Source organism: Elaeis guineensis, chromosome 6, assembly GCF_000442705.2.
Source record: "Elaeis guineensis isolate ETL-2024a chromosome 6, EG11, whole genome shotgun sequence".
NCBI classification, from domain to species: domain Eukaryota; kingdom Viridiplantae; phylum Streptophyta; class Magnoliopsida; order Arecales; family Arecaceae; genus Elaeis; species Elaeis guineensis.
In genome coordinates this window covers 97,938,558-97,956,818 of record NC_025998.2, presented here as the reverse complement: position 1 = coordinate 97,956,818, position 18,261 = coordinate 97,938,558, and the positions used below count along the sequence as shown (strand labels likewise).

General features: G+C 37.8%; 1 protein-coding gene across 6 annotated transcripts in view; it reads left to right on the top strand.

Moving 5' to 3' along the window:
• The window catches only part of LOC105035219 (probable polyribonucleotide nucleotidyltransferase 1, chloroplastic), a 180,824-nt gene that overhangs the window by 131,635 nt on the left and 30,928 nt on the right, over positions 1-18,261 (top strand). For 5 of the 6 annotated variants that reach the window (XM_073259589.1, XM_073259587.1, XM_073259586.1 and 2 more), the window contains 10 exons: positions 5,981-6,159; positions 6,322-6,505; positions 6,648-6,695; positions 6,880-6,952; positions 8,840-8,913; positions 9,022-9,129; positions 9,209-9,303; positions 11,574-11,637; positions 11,906-11,959; positions 12,038-12,079. In XM_073259589.1, coding sequence (XP_073115690.1) covers positions 5,981-6,159; positions 6,322-6,505; positions 6,648-6,695; positions 6,880-6,952; positions 8,840-8,913; positions 9,022-9,129; positions 9,209-9,303; positions 11,574-11,637; positions 11,906-11,959; positions 12,038-12,079 — 921 coding nt within the window. The remainder of the gene's footprint in view (positions 1-5,980; positions 6,160-6,321; positions 6,506-6,647; positions 6,696-6,879; positions 6,953-8,839; positions 8,914-9,021; positions 9,130-9,208; positions 9,304-11,573; positions 11,638-11,905; positions 11,960-12,037; positions 12,080-18,261) is intronic. The other variant, XM_073259588.1, reaches the window with a different exon arrangement.

Genomic DNA, 18,261 nt, shown 5'->3' with positions numbered 1-18,261 from the left:
CGTTTATACGTCTCAACAAAATGGGATAGCAGAGTGCAAGAATTGTCATCTTATTGACACAGCACGAACACTTCTCATACATATGTATGTGTCTGTTCATTTTTGGGATGTCGCTATTCTTATTGTATGTTATATCATAAATCGTATGCCCTCATCCGTGTTGGATAATCAAATTCTCTTTTCGATTTTATTTTCTAGGGACTCCCTATATATCTTATCTCCTAGAGTCTTTGGGTGCACTTGTTTTGTCCATCAGTCTGGTCCTATGAATGATAAGTTATCCTCGAGATCCATAAAATGTGTCTTTCTAGGATATTCTCGATCCCAAAAGGGATATAGGTACTACTTTCTTGTTTTTCATCGTGTCTTTATATCGTCTGACGTCGCATTTTTTGAGTCCATTCCTTATTTTTTTTGGGTCTTAAGTATATTGTCCCTCATGAGGAGTTCGTATCCATTGGATTGCCTGTATCTTTTTTCCACTGGTGACACATCCTCGTCACCTGTGCCCATTCCTCCTCTATCTCCATCTAGATTTGATCGGCCGAATTTTCAGATATATCAACGTCGTGCACCACTTGGGATCCTTTCTACTGAGCTCACAGAATCAACATTGGCACCAATCGCTTTTCTGCCAGATAGTCCTACTACACCAGCTCCTTCTGACCTGGATGTTCCTATTGCTTTGATCAAAGGTACTCGAGCAAAACATCTCATTGATCGTTTTGTTAGTTATCTATCCTTGTCTCTCAGATATTCTACCTTTATTTTCTTGCTTGCTTCGGTCTCTATTCCTTATATTGTTACAGAGGCACTTGCTTATTCTGACTAGAAGCAGGTGATGGATGATGAGATGTTTGCGCTGCGTGCTTTGGATAGATCCACTTCCTCCAGGTAAGTCCATTGTTGGTTGTCGCTGGGTTTATACTGTTAAGTGTTCTTCTGATGGGTAGGTTGACAGATTGAAGGCTTGGCTGGTTGCAAAGGGTTTTACTTAGGTGTTTGGCCAAGATTATCTTGATACATTCTTACCTATGGCTAAACTCACATCTGTTTGTCTTCTCTTGAGTTTAGCTACTATCTTTCACTGGCCTCTTCATTAGTTGGATATTAAGAATGTGTTTCTGCATGGTGATCTTCACGAGGAGATTTATATGGAGCAACCTTCTAGATATGTTGCTCAAGGGGCATATGTATGTCGGTTGAAGAAGTTATTATATGGCCTAAAGTAGTCTCCTCAAGCTTGGTTTGGAAAGTTCAGCTCTGTTATTCCTCAGTTCGGCCTTCTCAGAAGTACTTCTGATTATTCGATTTTCTTTAGGCATTCGGAGTCAGACAAGCGTATTCTTTTGATTGTTTATGTAGATAATATTGTTAGTACTGATGATGATCGTGATGGCATTACTGCTCTGAAGGATTATTTACATCAGCAATTTCAGACCAAAGATTTGAGAGAGTTACAATACTTTCTTGGTATTGAGATTGCTTGGTTTCGTCAAGGTATAGTTATGAATTAGAGGAAGTATGTCTTTGACATATTGGAGGAGACAGGTATGTTAGGATCTCGTCCTGTTGATACTCCCATGAACCCTAATGTACGACTTGTTCCTGATTAGGAAGAGCTTTTGCCAGATCTTGGGAGATATCAAAGACTAGTCGGAAAATTGAATTATCTTACAGTCACCGGGCTAGATATATCTTTTGCTGTTAGTGTCGCCAGCCAGTTTTTCGACTCTCCTACTGTTTGTCATTGGGAGGCTGTTGTTCGCATTTTTAGATATCTAAAGAGTGCACCAAGCAAAGGTTTATTTTACTAGGATCATGGTCATAGTCAGGTAGTTGGCTATACAGATACAAATTGGGCAGGATCTCTCTCAAATAGACGATTTACCTCTGGATATTATGTCTTTTTTGGTCGTAATCTAATCTCATGGAAGAGCAAGAAGCAGGGAGTTGTTGCTCGTTCCAGTGTTGAGGCGGAATATCATGCTATGGCTTTAACCACATGTGAGCTGGTATGGTTGAAGTCTCTCTTAGGAGAGCTTGGGGTTATTCAGTCTGAGCCTATGAAGTTGTTCTATGATAACCGGGCTGTTCTTTATATTGTCTCGAATCTTGTGTTTCATGAGAGCATATTGAGATAAATTGTCATTTTGTTCGAGAAAAGCTACAGTCTGATATTATTTTTACGATTTTTGTGAGCTCTAACGATCAGTTAGCTGATATATTTACTAAGTCATTGAAGGGATTGAGGATGAATTATATTTGTAACAAGCTGGGGCTCCATAATATTTATGCTCCAGCTCGAGGGGGAGTGTTAAATTAGATAGCATATTATGTTAATATATATATCATTGTGAATATTTTCTATATAATCTTATTTAGGATATATATATCAAATCTATATAATCCTAAATAGGATATATATCAAATCTGTATAATCCTAAACAGAAAATATATCAAATCTTATTTAAGAAATATATTATTAGGAGATCAATAGGTTCATTGTACCTAGATTTTTATTGCTTTATATATAGAGCCTTTTGTAATATGAAAGATATACAATCATTTTTACCTTTATCTATCTCTCTCTCTCCTCTCTTCCTAGTGTTTCTAACAAGGGTTCTCTTTTTAGATCCTATCTTCTACAGTGTGAAAAAGAACTGAAAAAAATTAGGATTATATGAAAAAAGTTGTGAAGGATATGCTCTCGGAGATCCTCGACCATGGTTGTCCACAACCTCCTCTTTGTCCATGGTCTCTACGAGATCTACCTCCATGGTCACCTCGATTTCCTCGCTTTCGGTTGGCATAAAGGACATTGGCATCCTGTGATGAGTTTGCTGTATGACAACTCCTCTGTACTTCGGTCTCCTCCTGCATGAGGAGAGGACGGAGTTGATAGAAGGTGGGCTTAGTTCGGTGAGTGTTCAATGCACTCACAAATCCTCGATATTCTTCGGGAAGCTTTAAAAGAATAGTCATTATAAGGTTGTGATCTGACTCACTTTCACCAATTGCATCTAGGGCATCTCCGAAGTCTTGAATTTCTGCATATACTTCGTCATGCTCATTGTTCCTTTCTTTATGTTTCAAAGTTCCGACTTGAGAGAAAATGCGGTGGATGCAATTTTATCTAACAAATATACCTCAATCGCTATCCAGGCCTTACACATTATCTTTGGTGAAGTAGATATCACCATTTGTAAAATGCTTAGAGACAATGTTGCGTTAATCCATGATAGTATAAGTTGTATCTTTTTTCTTCTAGGTAGAGTAGGCCAGATTGGCTAAAATTTTGTTGTTGGTTCTCTCAATTATTTGAGAAGGAACAATTGCCATGCCATCTACGTGTAAGGAGACGCCAAAACTTTCTATCATGTTCAGAAACACTTGTTTCCAAACAAGATAGGTGGTGTTGGTGAGTTCAACCGGGACTAAGGCTTTGATGTTGACGACGAGTAGTGAAGACATGTTAACCGCTATAAGTTTATCGTAAGACGACAGAATAAAAGTACCAAGGAATTGACAGCTGGTACTGTAGCAGGATTTATTGTAGCAGATTGGTACGGTAGTAGTACTGTTGTGATGGTACTGTAGCGGTACTATAGCAATGAAAAAAAGTTATGTAAAAGAAAAGAGAAGGTTTGATGATGGGCATGTGGATCCACCGGAGATGGGTATGGATATGTGAAAAAAAAAGAGAAGGAGAAGAAAGAGTAACTGGTGGTAGATGATCCACCAGAGATGATCACTTATGGCGGCGGCTTACCCTAGGATTAGGATTTTGGCTCTGATATCATGAAAAATATGGGTAAAAGCAATGCACCCCTTTTTAGGATTGTATTAATATTTATAGAGATATGTACAGATGACTTAGCATAAATGGACATATATAAATAAGGCATAGAAGTAAAAATATAAAATAAGCTTAATATGCTATTGCCATAAATATATCTAATACCATAAATATAATAATACTCTAACAGTTGTTATGCACAAGGATGCAATTGTTGGGTAACAAGAATCATATATCTTATCTGCAAAGCATCTCACATGAAATGGCACTAAACATTACTTTATGTTTCGAAAAAATATTCATATTCAAGTCTCACTGGCATCTAGACATAGTCACATACATTCCTCCACATATGGTGGGTTATTATGTGCTTATGAGCCCACTAGACATTTGATGTGTTACTGAGGTGAGAGGCTATATTTTATATCAAATATGATTATTTTTGTTTAATATTATGGTAAATGTACCCTTTGTTCTTTCATCAACTTAGCTCTAGTGGTATACTATTGATCTTCAATGCACTACTAATGTTTGGTATTGTTTACAAATTCATTGATTTCCAATAAACTGGTTGCATTTTGCACAAATAGCTTTTCACTACAATTTTAAACACAAGTTATTAAGAAAGAACCTTAGTCCCTATAGAATATGATGATCAGGGCATTTAAATCAGTAAATTTACCATATTTATGTGAAAACATAGCATACAAGAATAAAACATAAAGAAAAAGGTCCAAACAATTTGGAGGCCAAAGCCGAGGCCTACTGACCTTGCAAGGTGTGCTAGTCAGTACTCTTTGTTAGTATGTAAATTGCATTGCCCCACCAGTCCGCCACCAACAACTACCACTAATGTTCACGGCGGCATGGAGGAGCTAGGAGTGGTTGTTGATGGTGAACTGGCATGGTGGTGCCATCATTGATGGCAGTGATGGATGCATTGGTTGGAGAACAGAGAAGGGTTGAATGGATGCAGGGCAGGAGGAGAGGGGTAACCGCTGGCTATGATGGGAGAAGAGGAGGGGAGGAGATAAAGAGGAGAGGAGATCTGACTCCAGATTAGAAAAAAGCAGCAAATTGGAAACCAGGTGAATAGCGACAAACCAGTCGTAGGGTCAGAAAATTTGGGTTAAAAATATTCAGGTTAGGCCGGGCTTTAATTCCCAAGCCCAAGGCTGGCCTGTTCCACAGACAGGCTTATTTTCCAAGCATGCCCAACCTGCTGGGGCTAAAACCTTAGCTCAGGCCCATCGAAAAGGCTTTAGGCTTGAGCAGGCTAGGTTGGCTGCTCGGCTCGTGAGTAGGCCTACACCATAGATTCAACTATGGCAAACCAAACAACAAATCTGCTGATGATGGACACCAAAGGTCTGACAATGACAATAGACTTGTCCTCCATGGATCTAGCAAGGAAATCCTTTTTCCTCTGACCTTCTTTATTCCCCACTCTTTTTTTTCCTCATTTGACCTCTTCCCTTCTTGGTTAAATTGAGCCTAAAAGGGCAATTTTCCCCCAGATTTTGATTTTTGAAACAAATGGTTAAAGATTGGTTCAACTGTAAACCATTCAACCTACTGAAGCAACCAGTTTTTTCATAAAATCAAATTTCTGGGTAGCCTGACTGACAAATTTCCTAAGTGATAATTTGGGTGTATCAACAGGGTGAACTGTCAGCCATCAGTGTCTCTGTAACCTGATATTTGAATCCTTGATGTCAATCTTCCATGTGAGCAATTAACTTGTTCTTACAATGTCATGGGTGCTAGGTTGCGATGTCATGCATGGCAGTTTGTCAACGATTAACTTTGATAATGATTCAATGAAATGTTTTCTCTTGTAGAGCAGGATCCAGTTGTATCTTGTAATAACCTTAGTCATAGGAAACTTTTATTTAGGTTAATGTACCCACTTTGTAAAAACTCGAACTTACTTGCCTGCTTCCTATGAACTATCTTACTAAAAGTGCTTTCAACGTATCCACTATCCTGCATGTGCACCAATGCCTGCACCTACTCCTAATTCTAGCAACTAGGGTAATAACAAGGCTGACAACTATTGCATGATTAGTGTCAAGGGTAACATCTAATGAAACATATAATTGAATTTTCTTCATACTCCGCATCTCATATTTTTACCCTCAATCAACAATTTGATGAGAACTTCTCCTTTCGGTGTTACAGTACTCATTTCCACCATCATGTGTTGGTGAAGTCGGGCGCATGGGAGCGCCCAGTAGGAGGGAGATTGGTCATGGAATGCTAGCTGAAAGAGCACTGGAGCCCATTTTGCCTTCAGAAGAGGATTTTCCTTACACTATTCGTGTTGAGAGTACCATTACTGAAAGTAATGGCTCTTCAAGGTGATTTATCTTTAATCTATCATATTGCATGTAAACAAGCAGTAATTTGTCATGTGACCAAAGATTCCAAACTACGTTACCTTCAGTTTTCTTAGCTTGTGCTTCTGCTGCAAGGTTCTAGTTTGTTTGCTGACAGCTAAGATTTTCCTAATCAATTATCAGCATGGCATCTGTATGTGGAGGTTGCTTAGCACTTCTAGATGCTGGAGTTCCTGTCAAGTGCTCTGTTGCTGGGATAGCAATGGGTATGGTCTTGGACACGAAGGAATTTGGGGGAGATGGAACTCCTCTCATTCTGTCTGATATTAGTGGATCTGAAGATGCTTCTGGAGATATGGATCTTAAGGTTTGACCTATTTTTATTTCTTTGACATCTTATTCTTAATGTGCTTTTATTTGGTGACCTTACAATTAAGCTCTACTTTTTCAGCTGTCATATCTAGTCTTGAGAAACAGCTCCTATGTATAATAATTATCTAAGTTTGCAGGTTGCTGGTGATGAGAATGGTATCACTGCTTTCCAAATGGACATTAAGGTTCTTGTTTATTCTCTTTCTGATAGCAGCCCAACTATTTCATTGCACGTTCTTTTTGTATATTATCTTAAAAGTTAATGAACAATTTTCTGATTACAGAGTTTACTATTTCAACTTTTACCTCTCATGAAATGTGTAAATAGTTTAATCTGTATTGGTTATCACCTTTCCACTATTGTGGCAGGTTGGAGGAATTACTCTTCCAGTGATGGAGCAAGCACTTCTTCAGGCAAGAGATGGGCGAAAACATGTTATATGTAAGTTCACTTTAATTCTTTCTGCACTATGAATGGTCTTTATTGATTTATAATAATGATTCATAATTTTTACATACCTAAATTTCCTACTTTGTTATCATCATTCAGTTAAGCATGCAAATAGTTAACTCAAACTTTATATTTGTCCCAATAAAACTGGCATGTGATGCTAGTTCTTTGTATTTATCGTACTATCCATGGTAAGTATGTCACCAGGGTACATTACCTAGGACAGAATTTCTATTGTACATATTTCGGTGTCCATGTTAACAAGGTAAAAATATGACCTTTTTCAGTCTGGAATGAACAGAAGAAAAAAACTGACTATCCCTTGGCACTGCTTAAAACTAATTTTGAAATACTAAAATGGGAGAAAAGGTAAAATTTTTAGTTTTCGCAATTAATTGCTTGAAATGTCAACATGAATTTTTCCCATTGTGGTCATGCTTATCTAAACCATCTTTTTGAACATTTGCCTAGCAGAAATTGACCTTAATCCTTGTCCCACTCATGTGGGGTAAGCCATGGAGCAAAAAAAATGATCCATCAAATCCAAGCAAACTTTTAGATCATCTCTCAATGTGATGTTTAGTCTCTATGAATTGGTGCTAGACCACCTGTGTTGGAGCATTTCAGACCAAAGTGGGGAATGCCATGATTCCTGAATCTAGCAAACTCATTAAAGCTCTCGTGGGCATGGAAATAAACACAAGCATGAAATACACGGTTTAATATGAGGAACTGCACAAATTGTCCCCAGATGGCCGACTTTGAACACAATAACCATGATAACACATTGCTTTTAAGTTGGACTAATATAGAGAAGACAGGTTTGTTTTGCATGCATGTTTATGCAACCTATGTAGTATGTATCATTGTGAATTATATATGTAATATTTGTATTTACACCCTAATTTTGTTGGCAATTAAACAGTGCATTCCAGACTTCAAGAAATGGAATACATGTACAAAATCACTGGTGGGAAGTTTGTATAGAAAACCTACCAATAAAAATATGGGAAAGCCATCAACAAACATGCTTATGAACCATCTTTAGAGGGTAATTATTTCTGAAAAATAACTACAAAAAGGTAATTTTTCCTGGAACGAACTGCCTAAAGGAAATTATTCATTTAAGAAACTGCTAGAAATTTTTGTATAAATGCTTGGAGAAGCTGTCAAGTAGAGGGGCATCTACACAGAACCCGAGTGTTGGAGTCTACACCTCTGTCATTTACTTTTTATGTTTATTCAGCCACTTTATGTTGGAGTCTGGTACATTTTGTTTTCTTTGAATTATTTTAGTTTTAGAACTTTTTTTAGTCCTTGACATTTTAATATTTCTATCCTACAATGGATAAATTATAGAACGCCCTTGTGATTTGATCAATTGATGAACCTGTCCCTGTTGATTTTAGGTCAAGTGATGATCACTTGGGATCATTCATAATTTGTATGGAAGACCTTATTGAATGGTGGAATCAAATCAGGGAAAAACTCCAGAATCAAACCAAGGCTAGCATTATGACTGCATTCACTGATTGCATAGCAAAGTTTAAAGTCCTATGCATTGAGGCATATCAAAGAACCTGTCTGACTTCTTGTTGTTGATCATTTCTTCCATAATTATTTAATCACTGATGGCAAAGAGCTGATCTTTGATAGGAAAGAAGTTAAATAAGCCAACAACTTGTAATGAAAGGGAATGCTTGCGGCTATATTATTTGTAGTAATTGTGCATTTATTGCATCAAGGTTAGAGTTGTAACTTAGACTGTGCATGTCAGATTAGATGCTATTAACCCCATATATATGTTTGTTTATATGTATGTTATGCATCATGAATTTCTGATTATTTAAGGTGTATTATTTTTTTTCTTTAACTCAGCTGAAATGTTGAAGTGTTCACCACCACCATGTAAGAAACTCTCCGAATATGCTCCATTGATTCATGTTATGAAGGTCTGTCTTGTCTGCCAAGCACCTTTTCTCCTTTATTGCAATTCAGTAGTTCAGATATTAGTGTATGGCTTGTCTGTAGTATGCCTTTAAACTGCGATAAATTTTCAGGTCAAACCTGAGAAAGTGAATCTTATTATTGGTTCGGGTGGGAAGAAGGTGAAAAGCATCATAGAGGAGACTGGAATAGAAGCTATTGATACCCAAGATGATGGCATAGTAAGGATAAAACATGACATCATGTTGATTCAGTGTTCTATCCTGCAGTGCTTCAGATTTAGTTGACTGTATTTGCCAGGTTAAAATTACTGCCAAGGACTTGTCAAGCTTAGAGAAGTCAAAAGCGATCATCACCAATCTTACAATGGTTCCAACAGTGGGTGACATATACAGGTCTGAGGTCACTTGTAATTTATGATGCAGAAAAATTAATTTGAATGTATGAATAATTAACTGTGGTGTGGATTATGTGAATGCAATTTGCATAATAACTTTCCATACACTGTTCATGGAGGTTTCCCTTACCAAGCTTAGTCACGGTTAATCAGTTAATTCTAGCTATAGGTCATGAGCTCCACTACATAATGGTGTGACATTTTGGCTCTAGACCTTATAGCGCAGTTCTTTAAGAATATTTTTATGCTCCAGACACTTGAACTCTAGGGCATTTAATGTCAATTCAGAACATTCTCAGCATTTTGGATTATCAAAAAGTGATGTCATTATACCATGCTAACATCTTTGGTTTCTTCTTGAACATATCTACTATAGCATTACATACAAGTAGATCTTTACTGAAATTAGCATTCAATTATTGATTATATGCATGAATTCATGTCTTTACACTGCCCTTGTGTCAATGTTTCTAAGTGTTCCTATATCAGAACTTCAATAGACATAAATGGCTAATCAAGTTCCCCAATATTGGTATAGTACAATCGGTATGTTTGTTATGCGCCCTATATTGAGACAGTTCTTGGACTCTTTTTACTTATTATCGCGGTTCTGCCGAAATTAGGTAGTGTGGGTTAGTTTTGAGCGGAACTGTATGGTTCCACTTTGTTTAGACCAGTACGAACATATTCTTGTACTGACCTAGCAAACCGACCTGACTCAGCACAAGTTTGATATGGTATGCCCTGAACTAGGTAGTTAGGTCAGTTTTGTTGCCCTTGCAGCTAAGGTTTGCAGTCTCAGTGCTGGGTATTGTATTGGTACCTTCTGATTTGATATGGTATGGTATACATCCTGTTTGAAATAGTTCTCTAACTATTTTTCTCAATTTTTTTTTTAGAACACCTTGACATAGGTTGGTATGCTTTGGTACGGATAAATGTGCGCCTTGTCATGCCTCGATATAGGTCAGTACACCATAGTACTCGGTGATACGGAGCTTGTACTAACTCAAAGTTGAGTTGTACACCATAGTACGGGGTGATACGGAGCTTGTACTAACTCAAAGTTGAGTTTTATACCAGTTTTCTGTTGGTATGGAATGGTATGCCCCACGCTAGGCGGTATATGGGTCTTTACTGCAAATCATGCTTGCAGCTAAATCCTGTGCTGTTTATTTGCCAATATCATTCACCAGTTTTTTGCATAGGCACACTCCATGTGGAACTCGTAAATTTTCAATTTGCATGTATGTCCAATAAACGGCTTTCTTCTGCAGGAATAGCCCTTTATCAATGACTGTCCGACAGCTTTGGGCTAACTACAAGTTGGCCAGATTAGAACAAAACCTGTCCCCATAACATTTCCACTATGCCTATCTTGGAAGTTGACAGTGTAAAACTTAGAAGCATAATTTAGACCTTTTGCACTTGAAGAAGCACTTACCAAATGTTCAGAAATAACATATCGATCATGGGAGCATAACCGCACCAAAAAAGCAATTTACATGGGTATACATTCAAATTGTAAGGTATATCTGTTTTTTCTCCATTTGCAAAAACTGGTTACACTGCTAGTGGTTGGAACAGAACATAGCTAGTATTATTTATTTAACATCTTGGTGGGAGTTACGAATGTTAACCCATGAACATTTAGGCAGTAGTTAGGAGGTCTTGCCCAGAATTGAACTTTACCTTTAAACTAACAATACAAGCTCCATCTCATTTCTTGGTGTCAGTTTTAGATCAAGCTTTGGTAAACTGTCTAGATCAGCCCTCTTCATCCATAAGCGTATCTACTCAGTAGTTATCATACCTGAGGAACATCAGATAGACTGTCTATCATTGATAAACCTTTTTCTTTGAAAATTCATTGCAGTTCCATATTACTAACTCCCAAATTAATATGAAGCAAAGTAACCTTCCTAAAGTCTCTAAGAAAGCACATAATTAAGAGGCAGCTGGTGAGTCTATCACCAAAATGTACAATAGAGACATTTTTTTTTTCCAGCTAACAACTTCGCTAGTCAACAACAGATTTTAAATAAATTTTTGTGTAACAAACATTATCTGGCACTATCAAGATAATGTTTCTTAAGAAAATACAAAATTTAACAAAGGTCGGCTTGAGTTGATTGGGTAGGCCTGTTAGTTATAATTATGGTTGTGGCTTGCAGGGATATGTCAGGATTGCATATTTCTTTTTTTCCATGTATTTCAATCAAATTCAAAATCTGAAACCTGTATTTCTTTTCTAACTGAATTTGTTAGGAGCTGTGAAATCAAATCAATAGCACCTTATGGAGTTTTTGTGGAGATTGCACCAGGACGTGAGGTAGGTTTAACTTTGCCTTAATGTAGGTTAAGAAACGAAGTTGATTATCTTGGCTACTTGTTATGAATGATCATTTGCATCTTATACAATGTTTTTGATTGCATAATTGCTTCTTTTTGTCCATACACAGACCATGCTGAAACAAAAATAAGAAACATAAGAATCCATCTGACATCACATATTTGCATATAGCGATTATCATTCGACACATTTTTTTTACCTGAATACATCATTCTGTAATTGGTGGCATATGGGTTCTCTTTAATAGGGACTATGTCATATTAGTGAGCTGAGTTCAAACTGGTTGGCAAAAGCTGAAGATGTAAGATTTTAATGTCCTTCGCCTCATTCCTTTTTTTTTTTTGCACAGCAAAATCTTGATAGGGCCTTTATTTTACAGGTATTTAAAGTTGGAGATCGCATTGATGTCAAACTTATCGAGGTTAGTGGATCATTTTATGTAAATGTCAGTGTAGGGATATCTGGTTGCAAACTTACAGTTTGCTTTCCTCAGTTTTGTAATCTTTTGTATTAAGGAGCTGCTACTGCATACTGCCACTGAACAATCTTTGAGTAGTCACACACACATCTTACAATAGAAATGAAGGGCACCATAAATTAGGGTCACATCTCCCTGCTTTCAGATTCATGTGCAGCTTGAGCTTCTCTTCTTTGTATGGTTTTCCGTCCAACTCTACAATGGCCTTGTCCTTGTATAGTTGTCATTAGATGACATACACATTAAAGTGACACATCAAATGCTGCAGCCTTGCTATATTTAATTCTTAATTTTCTTGATTAACCTTTTTTTTTTCCTTTTACAAACACTAGAAAGATATTCTAAGGCAAAAAAAAAACATTATTACCATCCAGGCAATTTCAAATATTACTAATTTGCAACTATCAGAAATTCAAAATTTGGAAAAGAAAAAATAAGAATATCCAGAAATTAGTAAATTAAAGAGATGGAGAAGATTTAAAAATGAGTGATGACTACGAAGCCACTAGTCTGCCCCTTCAAGGATACAACACCCATTGTGGTAGATAAGGGTATAAAAAGTTGTTGCTTGATTCCATCAAATTCGCCTCATGTGGGGCCACTTTTTTGTTGTCATGGAACTTTGTACTGGATAGAATTGTCCGGTACCAGGGTTTGTCATACCGGCTTGAACTGGCCGACACGGGGCGAACTGAGTCAGACCGGCAGCTAGCGGTCCGACTTGGATCTTTTTTTCAGAAAACAAGGGGTCTTGAACTGAACCGGTCGGTTCGGTCTGGTATGCTGCAGGAGCCGTCCGATTCCTGCATAAACTGTCTGAATCGAGCGGTTCAGGCCAGTACAGTTCGGCTTCGAGCCGTACTGATAGTGCTATATGAGGGAGTGGGGGTGGGGCCATCATGTTGGGAGGGAAGCTTTAGCTTCCCCTTCCTGCCTCTTGAGACCTCTAGCTTTCGAACCAGAGGTTCAGGTTATCGTGGAAATGAACGAGAGGAAAAAAATTTGCAGAGCTCGTGGATGCGAGAAATTTTGTCACAAACCTGTTGACAAGATGACAAAGATCGATCAAGAGCAAGATAATCTACCATTCTCTCGCTTATTTTTTTTAATTGTTTGATCGAAAAACGGCAACAAGTACAAAATTAAAAAGAAATCATACCAAATTTTGTGATTTGGATATGATTTCATTTTATATTGTAGATCTTTAGATGATCTACACGATGATGCAAAACTTATTAATTTTTGTTAATTATTTTTTAAAAAAAATTAATATATTTTCAAAAAAAATAAAAAAAATAAATTTCAAAAAAATAACTGTAAAATCATATTATTAAATTATTGTGTTTTGTTAATCTTGTAGAGATGAGTAAGAAGAAAGATACAGAGCGTGACATTGGCTGGCATGGCGAGATGTTCTCGGCTCGGTATCATTGGAGATGTAAATGGTGTAACATAGAGTTCAAGGGGGGAGGGGTGACTACATTGAAGCAGCATTTGACTGGTGGCTACGGCGATATGTCCATTTGTCGGAAATATCCACAGGAGATACATTAGTTGATGAAGCACTTTGCTAATTTTAAAGCATCAAAGAAAAAGGCAAAGCAGCAAAGGGCAGAGGTGGATCGTCGAGCCACAGAGCCATCTTTCTATCACTCTAGAGAGTCAGAGGAAGCTTTTGCTCTAGATGATGAGGAGGCACAGATTGAGCCTGCCATTTAGACAAGTCCGGATGATTAATACCGAGGAGATGGCCAGATATAGATGATTTGGACCATTATGCTATGAATCGGAGTCCGACTCTATGATCGCTGGGAGGATCAGAGTTCAGGACCACCTCAGTTAGAGAGACCGACAGTAGAGGCAGGCACGGTATTTCGTCTATGTTGGGGGCTTTTGGTAGTAGGAGACTTCTAGAGACATGTCGATAGAAGCTATCATTCATGATTTGGATCCACAGATTTTTTTCAGCAAAAATTTAAAGCAGCAGAGGATTGACAGCATGTTGAAGAAGGATAAGGACATGTGGCGATCTAATGGATCATGATTTTATTTCAGCCATATTCCAGTGCATGCAGCAGACAATACTTACTATCGATCCGTCGTTTCAGCTATACAGGCTGTCGGCCCAAGTGTGGATCCCCCAGCACCTAAAGACATCTATAATCAGCTTTTTGATAGTAACAAGGAGCTACAGAGGTGGATTACTTATAAGAATAAGTGGCCCACATACGGGCTGACGATGATGTGTGATGATTGGACTGGTCCTACTAGATGGAGCATCATCAATTTTTTGACATATTATGATGAAAATATATTTTTTCACGAGTCAGTTGATGCTTCAGAAAGGTGCACGACACTGCATACATCCTTGGACTGATGGAGAAGGTGATTGACTTAGTAGGAGAGTAGAATATCATGTAGGTCATCACAGATAATGGGCCGCAATATAAGACTGTCGGAGAGTTACTGATGGAGCGGCGACTGCATATTTATTGGATCCCATGTACTGCATATTGTATTGATCTTATGTTGATGGATATTGGAAAGCTTCGTAGAGTGCAGCAGATAGTAGACACGGCCCAAACTATTACAAGATTCATCTACAATCATATATAGGTCCTATCATTGATGCGGACATATACTTGGGGGGAGATCTTAAGACCGAATGCCACTAGATTTTCTACGAACTACATAGCACTTGATAGCCTTCTAAAGAAGAAAGCAGCTTTATGTCAGATGTTTGTCAATGCCGAATGGCAGGAGAGCAGATCTGCGAGGGTCAGTGATGTGTGTTAAATTTACTGCAAGCACACGGTGTACAATGTAGCACGTCCGACGAGTACGGATCGATCCCACGAGGAATTGAATTTTAAACTGTATTTAAATGCTTGCTCAAGCGAGCTTTAAAGGAAAAGAAGAGAGATTGATTGTTGAATTACGAATGATCAAAATAGTAAACTAATCAATTATAAATGTAAATTATTTCAAAGATCTAGGGCTTTTGAATCCACTAGACCAATGAATTAGAGAGCCTTCATATAATTTCTCTTATAATATCTCTTGATTAAGGTGTAAAACATGAACAAGCATGGACCATGAAGAGATTTAACTCAACTATGATCCATCAAGCATTTTGTTTTCACCCTAATTAAGAGACTCTTCCTTTTTTCACTTCTCTTGTGTTGTCCAAGTATAGGCTATGAAGGGATTCTGACCCAACTATAACCCATCAAGATTTTCATAAGAAAAGAGAAGAAACGATTTAAAAAATTATGAGCCTTCTATCAATCATCCACTCTTGCACCGAATCAAGTATGGACTATGAAGGGATTCTGACCCAACGATAGCCCATCAAGTCTTTTGGCGAGAGAGATGAAGGGAGGACTCTAAAAATTAAAAGCTCGAAAAGAGAGGTTCAATGGAGCAGGCTTCTATTCATGATCTAGCTTCATCGCAAACTCCAGAGATATTGCTTAGCCAGACAGTTGATTTGATGTCCGAAAAAAATTAAAATAAAATCTAATTCTACTTGCTGGAATTTAATTTGCGAAAATTAAAAATTACAGAATTAAAAGATGCAGAAATTTAAACTATCCTATTACAGAAATTAAAATTATAGAAATTAAATAGAAAGAGAACAACTAATTATTGCTGAATAAGAATTATGATACAAAAATTTTCAACTCCTAAGTCATTAACAAGGTTTGGAGTTTGAACAGAAAATAAAATTTCTTACAGAACCAGACTTCTCTCCCTCTCTTAGCTTGGGACCAACCTCCCCCTGGCTGACTCTTCTTATCATGTGTTGGAAGGGTGAAAGAAAGTGGGAACGAGGTGGCTAAAAAGTTTAAAAGGTGGGTATGCCTGTCTGTCACTCAGATCCCCTACAAGAATTATGGAGTGGAGAGAGATATCCCCAGAGTAGAGGCATTGAAGCTTTTTTTATAGGTATTAGGAAGGAGGGGATTTTTATGGTTTTTAGATGTGGGACTAAAAAGAACTTTCTTTTTATTATTATATTATTTTATTCCATCGTGCATCCCCATCGTGTATCTGCGTCCGCTCCGTGTTCTTCTGCCCAGACCGCGCTCGCTTGAACCATGCCGCACAGCGCTTTCATGCGCTTGCATGCTGCCTACACGCAGCTCCCTCTCTGTTTCATGCTGGGTCCCGTGCCCAAAAAAAATACTTGTGAACCACTTGGAAAGAACCCCTTATGGATGCATCAAAGGCTTTTCAAATCTCTTATGGACACTTCTGAAGACCTTTCAAAATTGGCCCATGTGAAGACCTAAGCCCAGTTTGCTTCTTTTTAATATATCTTCTGTAAGCTGCATGATGAAATGTTGTGGGCTCTGAATCATTTAAACCACCAAAAACCCACATGAAGACTTCCCTGTTGGACCCCATTTGCTTCCTATGAACTCTTTGGAATTCTTTCTTTGGGCATGCATGACACTATTTTGGGCTGCTGTATACCATTTTGATATATTTTTCTTGTGAGCCGCATCTAATTCCTGTGGATGGCGCACATGAATCGGATTTATTTAAGCTTTTTGGTCATTATTTTGATCTTAAGTTGGCTTGATCATTTGTCCTGCAAAACACAAACAAAAGCATCAATTCTTAAGGAATGAAAGTCAATTAATATATATATTTTGATGCTTTTATTAGGATATTTATTATACTTATCAGTCAGCATTGAGAGAAGTCATGTGGAGAACTTGGTGACCAGTCAGTCATTCTGGCAATGGACTGATAACATAGTGAAGGTTATCAAGACATTATATGAGGTGCTTCGTACCGTAAACAGTGAGAGATACCCTCAGATGGGCTTTTTATATTATATGATGGAGAAGATAAAGAAACCGATCAGTGAGATAGATCCAAAACATGCTCAGAAATACATCATCATTGAGTGCCGCTGGGACTACCAGATCGGGAGGAATTTGCATCTAGCTAGTAAGTACGAATGAAAAATTTTATTAAAAATTTTTCAGCTTTTGTACTTATATAAGTGTACTTAATTATTTATGGATTTATCTGCATATTACTATTTGAATCCGAGATTCCAGTATACCACACCTGGGATAGATATGGATAGCGAGCTTCTCACTATCCATAATGTGATATATAAGATGGTGTCCGATCCGAAAACCGTATCTGTGCCTGCAAGAGGTATGTTAGGTTACCTAATGGTGAGCATTTAGCTGAATTCGATCCGTAATCAATAACATATTTGTTAATTTAAGAAATATATTTTTCACAGATGAAATAATTGAGAAAGGAGACGGACAGTTTTGGAGTCGCATCGATTGTCGTAAGCAAAAAAAAAGATGAATCTATATAAATTACATATCAATAATGAGAAGACTTTGTTGACATTACATGTCTCGAGATATCATAAAATCTGATATATAATTTTGCATAATATTTTTGCAGCTGAATGGTGGATTCATTTTGGACAGTCCGCAGATAATTTGAAAGCTGTGGCGATCCGCATTCTTTTTCAGATGGTCTCCTCTAGTGGTTGTGAGCGCAATTGATCGACTTTCGTTCTTATCCACAATAAACAGAGAAATCATTTGACATAGAAGCATCTCAATGATCTTGTATATGTTCACTATAATTTGAGATTGAGGCTAAAATATATCCAGGAGGAGGTGCACCTGAAGTATGCAGATCCGATATTAGGTGATTATGATGATGAGGACGACGATTTGATGATCGGATGGCTTTTAGGACAGCAGCAGAAGCTAGAGTTTGATGAGTCGGGATCCCCTCCAGATCAGTTAGTGTGGTAGCTAGGGAGATCAGGATAGATCCAAGGCAATAGGCAGAAAGAAATATTCCATATAAGGTTCCATCTGATCAGCCACAATCTGAGGGATCACAGGGGGGTCATTCATCACATGATTCGATGTTTGAGACATCCTTGTAGATGTTTGAGCGAGAAATATTTAGATGAGGCCGGTCAGCAACAAGATATCCATTCTCTCAAGCATAGGAAATTCAGTCACAGAGGGGCACAAGGGGAGGAAAAGGAAAGACAGTTGCACGTGCACCACTCTCGAGAGTGCAAGAGCTATCTAGCTCAGATTCGGAGATCAGAGAGAGTGATGATA